The 13,862-nt window shown below is 52.7% G+C and overlaps 1 protein-coding gene across 1 annotated transcript in view; it reads right to left on the reverse strand.

The window, feature by feature from the left end:
* Window positions 1-1,923: 1,923 nt before the first annotated feature.
* The window catches only part of LOC104913760 (bMERB domain-containing protein 1-like), a 12,182-nt gene continuing 243 nt past the window's right edge, over window positions 1,924-13,862 (reverse strand). The window contains exons 2-9 of the mRNA XM_019621599.2: window positions 10,549-10,672; window positions 9,210-9,215; window positions 8,952-9,072; window positions 6,863-6,936; window positions 5,194-5,308; window positions 4,988-5,061; window positions 4,417-4,570; window positions 1,924-4,113 (exon numbers count right to left, since the gene is read on the reverse strand). Coding sequence (XP_019477144.1) covers window positions 4,452-4,570; window positions 4,988-5,061; window positions 5,194-5,308; window positions 6,863-6,936; window positions 8,952-9,072; window positions 9,210-9,215; window positions 10,549-10,672 — 633 coding nt within the window. The 3' untranslated portion in view covers window positions 1,924-4,113; window positions 4,417-4,451. The remainder of the gene's footprint in view (window positions 4,114-4,416; window positions 4,571-4,987; window positions 5,062-5,193; window positions 5,309-6,862; window positions 6,937-8,951; window positions 9,073-9,209; window positions 9,216-10,548; window positions 10,673-13,862) is intronic.

Consider the following 13,862-nt stretch of genomic DNA (forward strand, 5'->3'; position numbering starts at 1 on the left):
CATGGGTCTTTGCTGGATACTCCTTGGGCAGCAGCTCTCCATGCCAGTGCAGGATCTGAGAGCCCTTCCCCCATCGCATCTTCCCATCTTGCACACCTTGCATCCTGGCCTCCCTTGCTCTCCAGTGAGACCAAACAGCAGCAGCAGAAGGGAGAGAGAAAAATAGACAGGAGAGAGCACATCTTGGTGAGGTCCTCAGGGATACCAGAGATTGGTAAATGTCTTGTAGAGGCACTGGTGATGATAGAAAAAGCTGCTGGAAAAGTCATCTATGACTCATCCCAGCAGAGATGAGGTTGTGTGTTTGTGTCCTTGCATCTTCTCTCTGCAGAGATACATCCAAAAGGACCAGGAGCATTTATAACCACCCTGAGAGGTGACTCAGCTGTCCTCTCTTCTTCCACCCATGGCCACCCCCTTCAACATATCTCATCAGTGGCAGCTGCTGGGGGCTGATGGGAATGGGGTGGTTGTGCCCAGGGAAATGGGGGCTGCAGCTGTGAGCCTGCATGGGGAAGTCATGGAAAGACCTTGGAGAGACTCAGGGTCAGGCTGTCCACTGCAAACAGGCTACTGGAGGGAGAAACCAGCAGCTGTGCATCTCCAGAAGGGAAAAGAGTTATTCCCAGATCCCTGCCAGATGGCTTTGGCATGAGCAGGGTGGGGGACAGATCCTAATGCCAACCAAACTATAAGGACAGGGGGTGACACAGGAGGTGTCCAGGTAGGAAAGTGTGAGAGCAAAGTGTTTCCCTGAGCATCATGATGACTGCAGTGCTGCCTACCGACCCCATCTGCCTTGTTGTGGAGGGTGAAGCAAAAGCAATGTGACTCACACTGCTGTGGGAAATGGAAGCAAAAACTAAAATTACCTGATCAGATGTCAGGGTTTAAGCTCAGTGATGCTGCATATAACCAACTGTTTGTGTGTGTGTCTGTTAATAGTCTGTCTTTTCCTTGCAGAATTGCAGGGTTTTGGTTTGTTTGCATTGTGTTGCTTGATTTTGAGTGTTGGGGTGTTGGTTTTTTTTCTTTGCCTTGTTGTTTTTGTTTTTTTTTTGTAAGATTTCTTTCTCTTGGCACAGAAATGATTTAAGCATTGGCTAAATCCACAGACTGTTGACAGAAAATCCCTGTCACACTGAAATGTTGTCACTGGTTTAATCTGGACTCTGTTAACATTTCCTCTGGAGCAGCCTGCTGTTCCATCACTGTGGGCAGGAGCTGGAAATGCAGATCCCTGCTGCTCTGACCCCACCGCTGATAGTGGGATTTCCACTGTCCAGAGAAGCCAGGTGTGCCTGGTGCCATTGCACACTCAAGTGATGGGACAGGCTCTGACACAGAGGGTCACCCCATGATGCTGTCACCTGGAGACATGCTTCTCCCATCCTAGGAGCTCTATGAGGACCTAGGACAACCCCATGCTAGCACCAACTGCTGTCCTCCGTAGTGACTTCAGAAAACATTGCTGGCTTGTTAATCCCATAATTAGCACTTACCCAGGACTTGGCATGCCAAGCATCACCAGATGCCAGATGGCGGACATGAGAGTCATTAGACCCAAATTAGAGCATTGTTGCTGCATATGTAGTTTCTATTCAAGAGAGAATGTGGGTGTCAGAGCTGCCTGGTCCCTGGTCCCCTCAGCAGTCACTGGAATAAAAACACATCATGTCTGTGAGTGACTGTGAGCTCCTTGGTCCTACACATCTGCACAAAGCTTTCCTGCTTCTTTGCCCCCAAACTGCCTCTCTCTCCTCCTCGTTATGGCCACCATGAGGTGCTTATGAACCAGAAAGGGAGTCTCCTGCCTTCTACAAGACTTTTCAGCCTGATCCAGAAGTGAATGTTAAGTCACCAGCCAGAAAGAGAAGGGTCAGGCTTCTCAACCCTTTTGTCTGTACTCCTGCAACCCTAGGGGATCCCAAATGCAGCCTGGCTTTAGCGAACTTGGTTCATGTTCTGCTCCAATCACTCTGCTGTGACACCACCTGATATACCTCTGCAAAGGTCCCAAGCAGGAGAAGACATTTACAAACGAAGCTTCCAACAGACATTTATTAGTTTGGGTTGAAATCAATGCACGTGAAGGAGTGTCGCTCCCGTGTGCTGCACACCTTTGCCTTCAGTTCAGTACAGGCCAACTGGGATCATACGGCCAGGACAGCAGCCTTTCTCCATGACCAGCCATACAAACACAGCCATAAACACAGAGCAAAGTGAGTCAGGATCCTTCCCACCTCCTTCCTGGCCATCCTCCCTGCCCTACAAGCACTGGGTCCTGGAGCCTCATAGGGTGGAAGCAGGGATTAATTTGGGGGTCAAACTGAATCAAGAGCTCTTCCTTGCCTTTGGCTCCCTGTCAGCCCAAGCAAGTAATGTGGCTCTGCTATTCCCCCTTCCAAAAAAGGCCTGGGGAAGGCCAGCACAGGGAGGGGCTTTCTAGTTCTTCAGGGGCTGGTCCACAGTCAATGCCCACATTGCATCACGTGTGTGGCTGCAGAGTGATGAAGCCAAGCAACCACAGGGCAGGGAATGAAAGAGCAAGGAGTAAGAGAAGCCTCATCTGCCCCACCAGCTCCAGGCTGGATGCTATTGAAGATGGTCCGTCTTCTTAAGCAACAGGCACAGCACCTTATTGCAGTGTGGAGGCACCTCGTGCTGCTCCACAGGGCTGGCAGAGCAGAGGGAAGCACTCTGACCTGCAGTGCTTTCTCAAGGGTTCCACATCCCCAAAGCAAAGGGATACAGCGACCAGCAGGCAGGTACTGTGGGATGCAGGAGGTCACCGACAACAGCACAACACATAAGGAGGCTTCACACTGAGACCTCAGAAGATACCAAAAGCGGGGTCCCACCTGCACTGAGTTTTATCAGGATGAATGTGCCATTAGGTGCAAGGAAAAGAGACTGATGGTTGTGATCTCACTGACCTGGGCATGCAGGACAGCAACCCAGGCAGGAACAGCATCTCAGGACTGCAGCAAACAGCAGCAGCACTGAGCTGAAGGCCTCAGCAGCTTGGCTACAGGGCAACCAGAGCTCTTGGGCAGACACCAAATGGCCCCCACATAGCACCTAGTGGAGCCATCCCATCCTACAGGGCAGGCAGGTTTTGGAGATGTGAGAGCTCTTCACAACCTATAAAGAAGAAGCCTTGTGCTGTCATGACAGCCATTAGCAGCTCCAGTTGTGCCATCTAAACATGGGTCAAAATCTTGACATGCTCAGAGGGGACACCAGCATCCGAGGCACTGGGAGACCTCAGGGTGCTGTGATCTTTCACACAGGGATTATGTGCTGGTCATGATGCCAAGCCTGCAGGCACTGGTGGGCACCAGAGGGGTGCTGAACCTGGCACCTGCACCTGGCAGTGCAGGTGTCTGTCACCTGCTCTCTCCAACTATCCCTGCCATGTTTCTCATCTGCTGTTTGGTTTCCATTTCCCATTGCATTTTCCCCTGGTCTTCTGATTTTTTCTCCTTTCCTGTTTTGCTCTGGTTTCCTTTTCCTTTGGAGCTGAAACTGAACCCAGTAACAGTGAGGTGGGAAGGGCAGCTCATCTGCCTGTAATTCAACACGCTACATCTGTGCTCAGGTGACAACTCAAAAATCAGCCCTTCATTCAGTTCCCTGTAGGGATGGCCCTTCCCTCCCCACAGCCCTACCCAGAGCCATAAAACCGATGCAAACACAACAAAACCCGGACCAGAGACATTCCCCATAAAGAGTCCTTTGGAATCAGCCCACAGAGACTCACAGGGTGGTACAAGGCCAAGGATGAGATCTGCAACGACGACATGTCCAGCGACACTGGATGGTGGATGCTCCCCAAATATTAGCTCCAGTGCTTGCTCAGTTGCCCTGTCTCTGGATATTCTTGTGTGCTGCACACATCACTTCCAAGCTGAGCTAAGGTGGAATTCAGTGTTTGTTGATGTCATGGAGGTTTGGCCATTGATGTGGCACCAAGGAAACATGCCATCATTCAAGCTTGCACCAGCCTGCATGGAAAGTCTTGTCAGTAGCGGTGCTGCAGTGGGAAGCGTGAATAATGACGGGAGGTTGGAACTCTCAGAGGAGAGCAGGTTGTGGACTGTGGCTGGAGACCTGGGCAGGAAAGGAAAGAAATGGGAGACCACGCGTTGCAACTGTGTGATCCCCTTGGTGCTTCCTTCCGTGTCCTCTCCTCCCAGCAATGACCACTGCTTCCCTTCCATACCCTCTCTCAGGACTCAGTGGGGCCCTGACACTTTTCTTCAGTGACCATCCCACAGAGCAGGGCTGCAGCCTGGTGGTCCCTCACACCCTGCTTCTTTTGTGTGTCCCACATACCAGTGCCAACCAACCCACCCCGCACTTGGCAGCTTCAGTACCCCCAGGAAGTCCTTGTCACAAAGCCCAGCACACTACCATGTCACGTTCCATGCAGAGGCGCTGGGAGCTGGCTACATGATGGAGCAGGTGAAGCCACAGCACTCCTTGAGCAGGGTGAGGCCCGTTTTGGTCATGTACGGTGCGGAGGTTTGCTGCCCCCTGGAAGTCATTTTCTTCTCTCTGACAGCAGCTAGAAAAAGAGGCACTGTAAGCTTCAGGTGTGTTCTTGGAGACAAGGACATAAGCCCGTTGCTTCTTCTGAAAGGTCCTCTCAGCACAGCACTGCTGCCCCAGAGGAAGGCTGGGTGGATGGCACGACTTGTCACTTTGTGCACGATGAAATGGAAGGAGCTGATTAGAAAGGGCCCGGTGAAGTACATGAACCACAAAGTGACACCTGCTCATCCCAGGTCTCCTAGGAGATGCTGGCTGAGGAATGTATGGAAGCACTGCATCTGTACTGACTGGTGATGTTTCAGCACCAGCACCTCCCCACACTGAGCTAGTTCTACACAGAGGGATGAAATCTTGGGACCAGACTGCTTAGGGAAGGGAACAAACTGCCAGGGAGGTTCGGTGCAAGGAATATAACTCATTGACCACCTACTTGCTTTCTGGAGGTAGCTTTTGGAGAGCTTACTTTGCAGGAATTCTGCCATTTCTTTGTCTTCTTCTCTCTCCCTGCAATAAAGACATTGTTTAGCACATGGGAAAGGAGCAACGAGGCATCTAGAAACATCTGTCAAAGCGTAATACAGATCTGAAGAAAGCTTGCACTGTCCTTACTGCAAGGAATAAGTTGTTCCCAGCTACCTGAGCCTCTCAAACTCCACATCGTCCACCAGGAAATCCCGTGTTTCCACCAGCTTGTGGATCTGCTGCACCAGTTCCTCCTCCTTCTGCTTCTCCTCATTGGACTTCTCAGTCTCTGCAGCACAAGAAGTGTATTTAGCTCCTCTGCATCCCTCCCATGCAAAGTTGAGCCAAGCCAAGCTTGCTCTGCTTCTTCTCCATCTGGGAGTGGCTATGAGAGTGGGGGTAAAAGCCAACCCAAACTAGGCACCTGGATCCAGATACAGACTGCTAAATAAGCAAAAATCTCACCTCAACCCATCCAGGTCTGGTATCATCAAACTCAGATTTTTGAGTTTCGCCTCTGAAATCTCCATGGGGATGAGCACTGTGAGATGTAACTGTGAGCTTCACAAGGCAGAGGGGTCCCTAAGCAAGGTGAGATCCCACCAGTCAGGCTACCTTGCTTAGAGACCCCTCCTCTGCTTCCCTGCGGGTCTCTACCCTGCACTGGGCACCTGACCCCCAGAAAAGTCAGATTCAGGTGTCATCCTCCTGCCAAGATGTGCTGAACCCACGTTTCCCACCCCAGAACACCCAGCTGCGGTGTCAGAATGGCGCTGAGCCCCCATCTGGCTGCCTCTGAGCACCATGGGACCCATTTGTGTCACACATATAGGAACCTTCAAAGCCCATCTAGTCCTGCTCCCCTGCACTGAACAGGGACACCCACAGCTCTATCAGTGCTCAGAGCCCCATCCCCTGACCTTGGGTGTCTGCAGGGATGGGGCACCACCACCTCCTTGTGCAGAGAGTTAGTGAAGCCCTGGGAAACTCTCACATCACTGCAAATTCATGTTCTATACAAACTGGTATATAGCAGCAAGCAGAATACACAAAAATCCTTGGAGATTGGACTAGAGGATCTTCACAGGTTCTCTCTAGCTCAAAGCACTCTGTGATTCTATAAGATGATAGGGCTAGTGCTGGGGAGTGTTAAATATGGACAGCTAGCTTCGGTGGAAATGGTAAATGCCTGTGTAGCACTATTTAATAACAATTTCTGAATTCAGCAGCCAGCTCCAAAATCAATCCAGCTCAGGATGGATCAATCTCCTGTCTTCCTTCAGCTAAATAAAAATGCAGCAGAATTCACAACATGGAGCCAGCCTGCAGGCAGGGTCTCAGCAGCTCCCTAAGCTGTGTATTGATCTGCAGCTTCAAGTCTGCTTTGTATCGATGGGAGGTGCTGCCGCGGGTGTCTGGGTAGAAGGAACTTCTCATAACCTTTGTCTTGTTGGAAAGATCCACAGAAAATAATATGCTGTGATATTTCGGTGCAAATAGGGCACTTTGCAGCATCACTCAGATACCACCAGAAACATCAGGTTGGGCACAAACATACCAGCTACAGGAGTTAGTTAATGATCTGCACTCCTGGGTTAGAGCACATCAGAGTTAACATACCCTCCATACAAACACTGCTTTTTTCCAAATTGCTGATGTCACAGTCCATCAGGACCACCCCTTTGAACTACTAAAGGCACTTTAAGCTCAAGCTTCTCATTGCTGCCTTCAGCAGCAGCATCTCCGGGAGCATCCCAGTGTGGGAGCTGGCCAAGAGCTTCCTGGGCTTCATGGAGATCTTTCTGCTGAGCGCATGGCAGGGTGCAGCTCTACAGAGCCTTACCGGGAAGGGCAAGGAGCTTTTGAAGCTCCTTTTTCAGCCGGCTGATTTCTTTGCAGAGCTGAATGTCATCCATCCTGCAGAGACACAAATGAAACCACGGTGGTTAGCGAAGCAGAAATCTCATCACTCCAGTGACAACACCACCTCAGAAAAACCTGGCACGTGCGCCAGGCACGGATAGCATGGAAATGGGGTATGGGCTGTTGGCTGATTGAAATCAAGGAACTGCAATCTGTTCTTCACACTGACAGACCCCACTGGTCCTCCCAAGCCCTACCAAGAACCCAACACGAAGCATGACCTTCCCAAGGCCATCCAAGCCTCCAGTGCAGCAATGCACCGAAGCTTTGCAGGCACATGGCAGAGCATCCAACCTGGCATCATAATGCTGAGATTTCTCACAAGCTCCACGTCTGTGAGTAGTGCAGAAGCCCTAGTTCATGCTCCGTGTCTGCAGATAACACACGATTGGATCCACGAGCTGCTGCCACAGATGTGCCCCTGGCTCCCTGTGAGGTGTGCATTGCTAAGAGCCCTGTCTGCTTCTCCAGTAATCCCGAGCCCTTCGCTGAGTCACCCCGTCAGGATGAGTCACACCGGAGCTGGGGGCACCAGAAATATTAATTAGGGAGAGGGAAACCAACAGAGCGACAAAGAGGAACCCTGTGTGATACTGCTGTAGGAGGAGAACATCCCAAGCGGAGGAAGCCTTCCCTCTTGGCAGAAGTAATGAATTGGCAATAATAAAAGTTATCATTTCAATACAACCTGGGAGATAGCAAAGGCAAGCAGCCGGGTCGTTGCTGCTGGAGCTGGGGTTATCTCTGCCCCCTGAGACATCTCGTTGCAGCAGGTTTCATTATCTTCTGAGCATGGACATCTCAGCAACGTTGGAATGTGTTGGTTTGACATTTTCAACAAGAATAAAACACTGATTGCTATCGACTGACCAGGCCACTTACATCACTGTATGGTGGCACTTCGATGGAGGTGTGCATCTCCCTGAGTCCTACAGTCCATCTGACCCTAAATATGACTTTTATTTCCCCCACTGTGTCAAAAGCCCCACTCCAACCCCCAAGCCCTTTCCCTTGTAGCCCTGGTGTGCAGAAGGTTCCTGTACCCTCAACTCTCAGGGCAGCCCCAGCTCCTCCTGCCCAGCAAAGCTGATGCTCCCATGGTTTCATTTCACAGGTCCGATGCTCAAGCTCTGATGTGCAGCCCTACTGTTCCCCAAAACACCCAAGCAATGAATGTTGCAGCTGTACCCACCCCAGGATGTGTTTTCTGTAGGTGATTCCCAAGTGCAAGCCAAGGAAGAAAACAAATAATGAGGTAAGAAGAACTACGAGCTGTGAGTTTTGACAGCACCTGTGAGATTCAGGTGCCAGTTGCCATGGAAAACATTCAAGCATTTCAGTTTTTGTGACTCCCAGAAATCCTCTGCAATCCCAACAATAAACCTCAGCTCCAGGTGTGTGGTGTGTTCTCTCTGTGCCCACCCCAGCACTTCTGGGGTCAGCCCGGGGCAGTGCTGGCAGCCCCATCTCCATGGTTCTGGCTCAGAACCCAGTGCTGAGAGTACTGTTTATCCCATGCTGCAAATGAGCCTTGCAGCCCCTCTGGTCTTTGCTTTTTTCTCAGCTCTCTCCCTGTCTGCTAAGCCAGTGTTAGGATTACGTGCACCAATCGCTCCAAAGGGGCCGTGCAACTTTGTCACATAGGCTTTTCTCTTGTCACCATCCCCCTGCATTACAGTGGCTTTATTTCTGCCTCTTTGGCAGGGCTACATTGATTCTGGCACTCTGTGGACACAAATCCTCCATGCTGATGCTCCAAAAGGGGAGGAAGGGCTGGGAGGCCATAAGGTCTCCTCCAACCCACCCATGATGTGATACGATTCGATGATAAACTCAGGTTCTGTGGCTGCCCATGTCAGGGAGCAGCAGTGAGCTCCCAAACCTTGAGTACCTTCCCATGCCCAGCCCAAGAGCATCAGCCTGCAGAGAAGACATAGTGCTCAGAGAGGACCATGGACTCAGTCAAACACGTGCCCCCACATCCACACAGGTTGGCTCCCAGCACTCACATGTATCGCAGCTCTGACTCCCTCCTCACCAGGATCTCCCTGATCCTCTCGATTTTGAAGAGCTCCCCTTCAATGTCATCAATAGTGGTGGAGGAGTCAGCCATGGAAATGATCTCATCCTCTGCAAAGGAATCAGGAGCCCCATCAGGCAGCAGCAGATGTTAACTGGGTGCTGAGGACAACAGGGCTGTCCTGCAGACACCACACAGCATCACCAGGCTACACATGCAGCTTGAACATCTTTTCCAGGCTACCCACCAGGTGCTGCAAGAGGAGACAGCCCGACATGGAAAGTCACCGCCAGATACAGGGGCACTGAGCTACTGGCAGATGTGTTTTGCCTTTATTTGTGCACACAGAGCTGAGCACCAGTGCAGCTCTGCTCACTGCTGCAGCAGCATCAGACCCCTTGGCTGAGCAACCTCAGAGACACAAGCCTGTGTCTACCTCCTTCTCCAGGACATGCCAGAGCCAAACCTGGGCCCATATCACACAGGACCCCCAAGGAGTCATGGAGGTGAAGGTCCCACTGCAGCTCCCTTTCCACTGCAGGGTGGGTGAATCCCTCCATGGTACCTGGCAGGGCAGTTCAGTTTCCTTATCCCCTGGAGTGCTGAGAATCATCTCTGCAACCCACCTGGGGAAATTGAGTCAGGAAAAAGGGATGCCACTTGCTCCAGACCAGAAGCAAAACCATCCCAGCAAACCACAGGAAAAAGAGGCTGTTGTATTTTAGTGGCAAGTTTGGGGATGGGCAGGATGAGAGCCCAGAAACAGAGCTTTGTCTCTGAAGCTCTGCTCTCACCACCAGCTTTGTTTCTGCCAAAGTCTGACGTCCCACAGCTCCCAGCCTGCTCTATGGGATGACAGCTGAGGTTCTGCTCCCAGGCCAGCTGCCACCTCTCTGTCAGCCCAGCTCCCAGCATCACATCACCCAGCTCGTTATCACTGATGTGCAGCAGTGCATTCATCACACAGTGGCTAATCCAGCTCTCCTGTGATGTACAGGCAGCACAGGGTGGGGGGTGGGGGGCGGGCTCAGCAGCTACAGCAAAGCCAGGCTATAAGAAACACTAACAATCACATACATCAGGGGAAAACTGAGCTTCCTTTGGATCCCCACAAGGCACATCTCTGCTCAGAGAGTTTCTGCAGCCCTGGGATTGGCCCAGTAGAGCAGGGAGGGATTGCTGTGAAGGCACAAGGCAGAACACCCGCACAGTGGTTCTCTACCCATCGCATAGAACTGCTGGAGAAATTGTCCCCAATGAGGCATGTTTCTGAAGCTGCTGGTGGAGAAAGTTGAATAGCAGAAATATATGTAGTTCAGGTTGGCGTGACTGGTTTGAGGAATAGTTTTCCACTCTTTCTGGCTTAAAAACTCATGAGGATTAATTGTAGCACATCTCCCTCTCCTCCAGCCATGCAGGTACTTTCTACCAACACCTTTACACGGAATCCTTAAACACTTCCCACCCCAAGCTGTTGGGATGCTCTCAGGAGCCCCACCCTGACGGACCACTGGATATGTGAGCTGAGCACAGAGTAGGGTGGGATGCACTGCCCTCCGGCAGCAAACCTGTGCTGGAAACCCTACCCTCAGCCTGCTTTCTACTGGCCTGAATGGAGTTGCTAGGGGACTGGACTGTGGTTGCTATGGGACCAAGGATGCAGTTTCTGCAGGACCGGACTGCTGTTGCTAAGGGACCGGACAATGGTTGCTAGGGGAGAGGGATGCTGAGCTCCCTTGTCCCGAACATCCACCTGCTCAGCCACCCCAGGATTCTCGTGGCCCAGAGGATTTCATGCACCTGAAGACAGGCAGGTGGCCCTGGTCACATCTCCCTGCAGCTGACAGGGACAAGCAGGTAACAACGCACACGAGGCTGCAGATGGAACAGCCGCTGTGTGCTTGTAGGTTCCCTGGGGCTCGGCTGTAGTTCAGTGTGGCTCTAGATCTGTCAGAAAAAAGCTGCATTGCTCAGCGTCACTTCTGTGACCAGGCTGAAATGACAAACAGTAAACAAAGAAACGAGCTCACTGCAGCTCTCATTAGCCAGGAACAAATCTTGGAGTACAGGGGTGGGTCTGGGGGAGGGAGGCTGTCACTGCTGATCTGGGTGGGTGAGGGAACAGCCCAGAACATCTCTGATCATCGGTGGCAGAAGTACTTGGCTCAGGTCATCAGCCAGCTGCTTCCCAGTGGGCGAGCACAATGGTTGGAACAGGTGTCAGCATCACTCCTTCTCCCTTCTCATCCCAGAACCTCATTAGCAGCAGCCAGCCCGTCTGGGAGAGGCAAATCCCCACCTGTGTACCAAAGGGAAGAGGAGGCTGTGCTGGATGATTTCTGCCCACGGTCACTTCCAGCAGCAGAGGCTGCAGGTCAGGAGTGTACTGTGAGCCAGGGGCAGGTGGACATCACACAGCACAGCCATGGCTGCAGGACCTGAGCTGGAGGCTCCCATTGGTGATAGGGTGGCATTCTGTGTCCCTAAGGTGAGACTTATCCTCAGACACACCAGGGAAGGTGTCAACAGAGCTCTAATCAAACTGCTGCCTAAAACAGGAGAAGGAGCAGCTCCAAGTGAGAGCTCCTGCAAAATGAAGCCTGTGGACCTCTGGGGGAGTGCAGTCTTCCCACTGATTCCTTGAAATCTGCCCAAAGCACCTTCTCTCCACACCTTCTAAATTCAGTGAGGAATGGAAAAAGTCCTCGGGATCACAAATGCCAAGCTGCTGCTGTGCTTTTGTATGGGTGAGGCCAGCATCAGCCAATCCTTCATGCTGTATTTGGCACCAAGATTGCCCAAGAGCTCTGGAAGTGGGGCCAGAGACACCACAGGGTGTGTGAACACCTGGGGAAAGGGACACACTGCTACATTTCTGCATGAAACCCATCCACCAAACCTCATGAGAAACCAGTGAATCTGTGCAAGAGACCAAAAGGCAGGAACCCTTCAGGAAACTGGAACAGCTACCAGAGAAGTCCAGGGATCTGCATCGTTGGTCCAAGACACCTTCTGGACAAAGCTGTGAACAACTCCATCTAACTACTGAACCTGCTTTCAGCAGGGAGTTGGACTCAAGATCTCCAGAGCTCCCTCCTGATCCAAGTTACTCTGCAAAGACCAACTGAGTTTTGCATGGCTCTTCCCTACTAGACCAGGAGATGCTTCCACCAGACAGATGTGGGGTGATATCAAGTTCCTGAAGCCCCAGCTACAGACATGGGTCAAAGCACAGCTTCCCTGTGCAGCCTGGGGTACCCAGGGCTCCATGCATCCACTGCAGGTGGGAAGTGGGAACACCCAGAGCTCAGGAGGGACTAAACCTGGGCACGTTGTAGAGCAGGCAGGTGGGCAAAGACTTCCCTGGAGGTGGTTTTACCAAAACTGAACGGGTCTATAACACCCAACTCCTTACATCCTCCTTATATCTGGGCCCATGCTCGTGGTGCTGGGCATCTGTTCAGGGATGCAGGATGACCCACGTGTGTGCAGCTCCCACAGATGCACACGCCAATGGAACCAGGCACAGGAATCAGCCCCACACTGCCCACAGAGCTCTCCAACAGCCACTGCTTCAACCTGGCAAACTGAAGAACGGGAGAAGGCTTTGATTTCGACTTGGGACTGTTCTGATCGTCACACACAGCCCAGAGGAAGAGAGTATCGTTAATGAGGAGTATAATAGCTGGAGACTTTCACTCCATATGGCTTTGATGCAAACATTTAGACAGCCAGCAACAAGCCCAGGATGAGTCACAGTGGCAGCCAGTGCAGGGTTGAGTTGCAAGTGATTTCTTTCATGATTAAAGATGGGCAATAGATTGGCAGTGCCCTGGGGAGGGAGGGCAGAGGTCTTCACCTGGGCTCCATCCCAAGAGGCTTTTAATTCAGCTGCGGGTTTTTCTCTGCCAGGGAAAGCAGCGTGAGCGGGGGGCATCCAGCTCATCAAAACCAGCCCTTGTTGATTAGTGCATATTTGATAATGAGAGCAATTGCAGCTCGCTGCCCAGCTCTGGGCAGTGTTTGCAGAGGTGATATGGTGCTCACACCCCTGGTGCCTGCAGCATCCTCAGCACACAGCCAGGCACTCCAGACCTGAAGGACAAGGTCAGATCCCTGCAGGCCCCCCCCCAGACACCTGCCATACAGGGGGAGGATGGGGGGATAAGTGCTGCTGTGCTGGAAGACGCAAAGGAGGATAAAAACTTCAGGACGCTCTCCACGGAGCCGAGCAGCACCCACACACTCGCATCCAGCTGGATGCTGAAGTTTGCTCTGTGCCTCCCCTTTTTGCCTTTCTGGCTGCTCGCCGCTGTCCTGCTGCATGCAGAGGTCTGGTGGGGAGCAGAACGAGACGGGAGAGATGTCGGAGTGATGCCCTGGCAGGAGGTGCCCCCAGACTGCGATGCTGCCTCCCACCCCTGGAGCTCGACTGCGGGTGACACCCCGGTCAGACCCCGTTTCCTACAGGAGGAACTGCTCAGAGTGGGGAAAGGCAGCAAAGGGCCGTGCGGGCACCCCAGGCTGCCCATCAGAGCCATGCCCACAGCAGGCACGGCAGCACGGTGCCTCCACATCTCTCCGGGCTGTACCAGCCGTGCGGAGGGCTCCATCCCCCCCTCCACCACTTCATTTCCCCCAGCCATCCCTCCTCCCGCTTCTCTCCGTCTTTTCTCTCCTCCCGCCCAGCCCTCCCACCCTGCGGGAGGCTCAGCGGCTCCCCCAGCCTCTCTCCCCCCGCTTCCCGCACCTCTCCGAGACGCACCGCGAGGCTCCGCAACCCGACGTAGGCTGGGGGGTTCGGGGAGGGGGCAACACCGGAGCCACCCGGGGGAAAGTTTGGAGCTCACCTGGCGCCGTGCTGGCGGGCGGCCACCGGGTGGATTCCAGCGAGCCGTAC

This window comes from Meleagris gallopavo, chromosome 20 (genome assembly GCF_000146605.3).
Source record: "Meleagris gallopavo isolate NT-WF06-2002-E0010 breed Aviagen turkey brand Nicholas breeding stock chromosome 20, Turkey_5.1, whole genome shotgun sequence".
Taxonomy (NCBI): domain Eukaryota; kingdom Metazoa; phylum Chordata; class Aves; order Galliformes; family Phasianidae; genus Meleagris; species Meleagris gallopavo.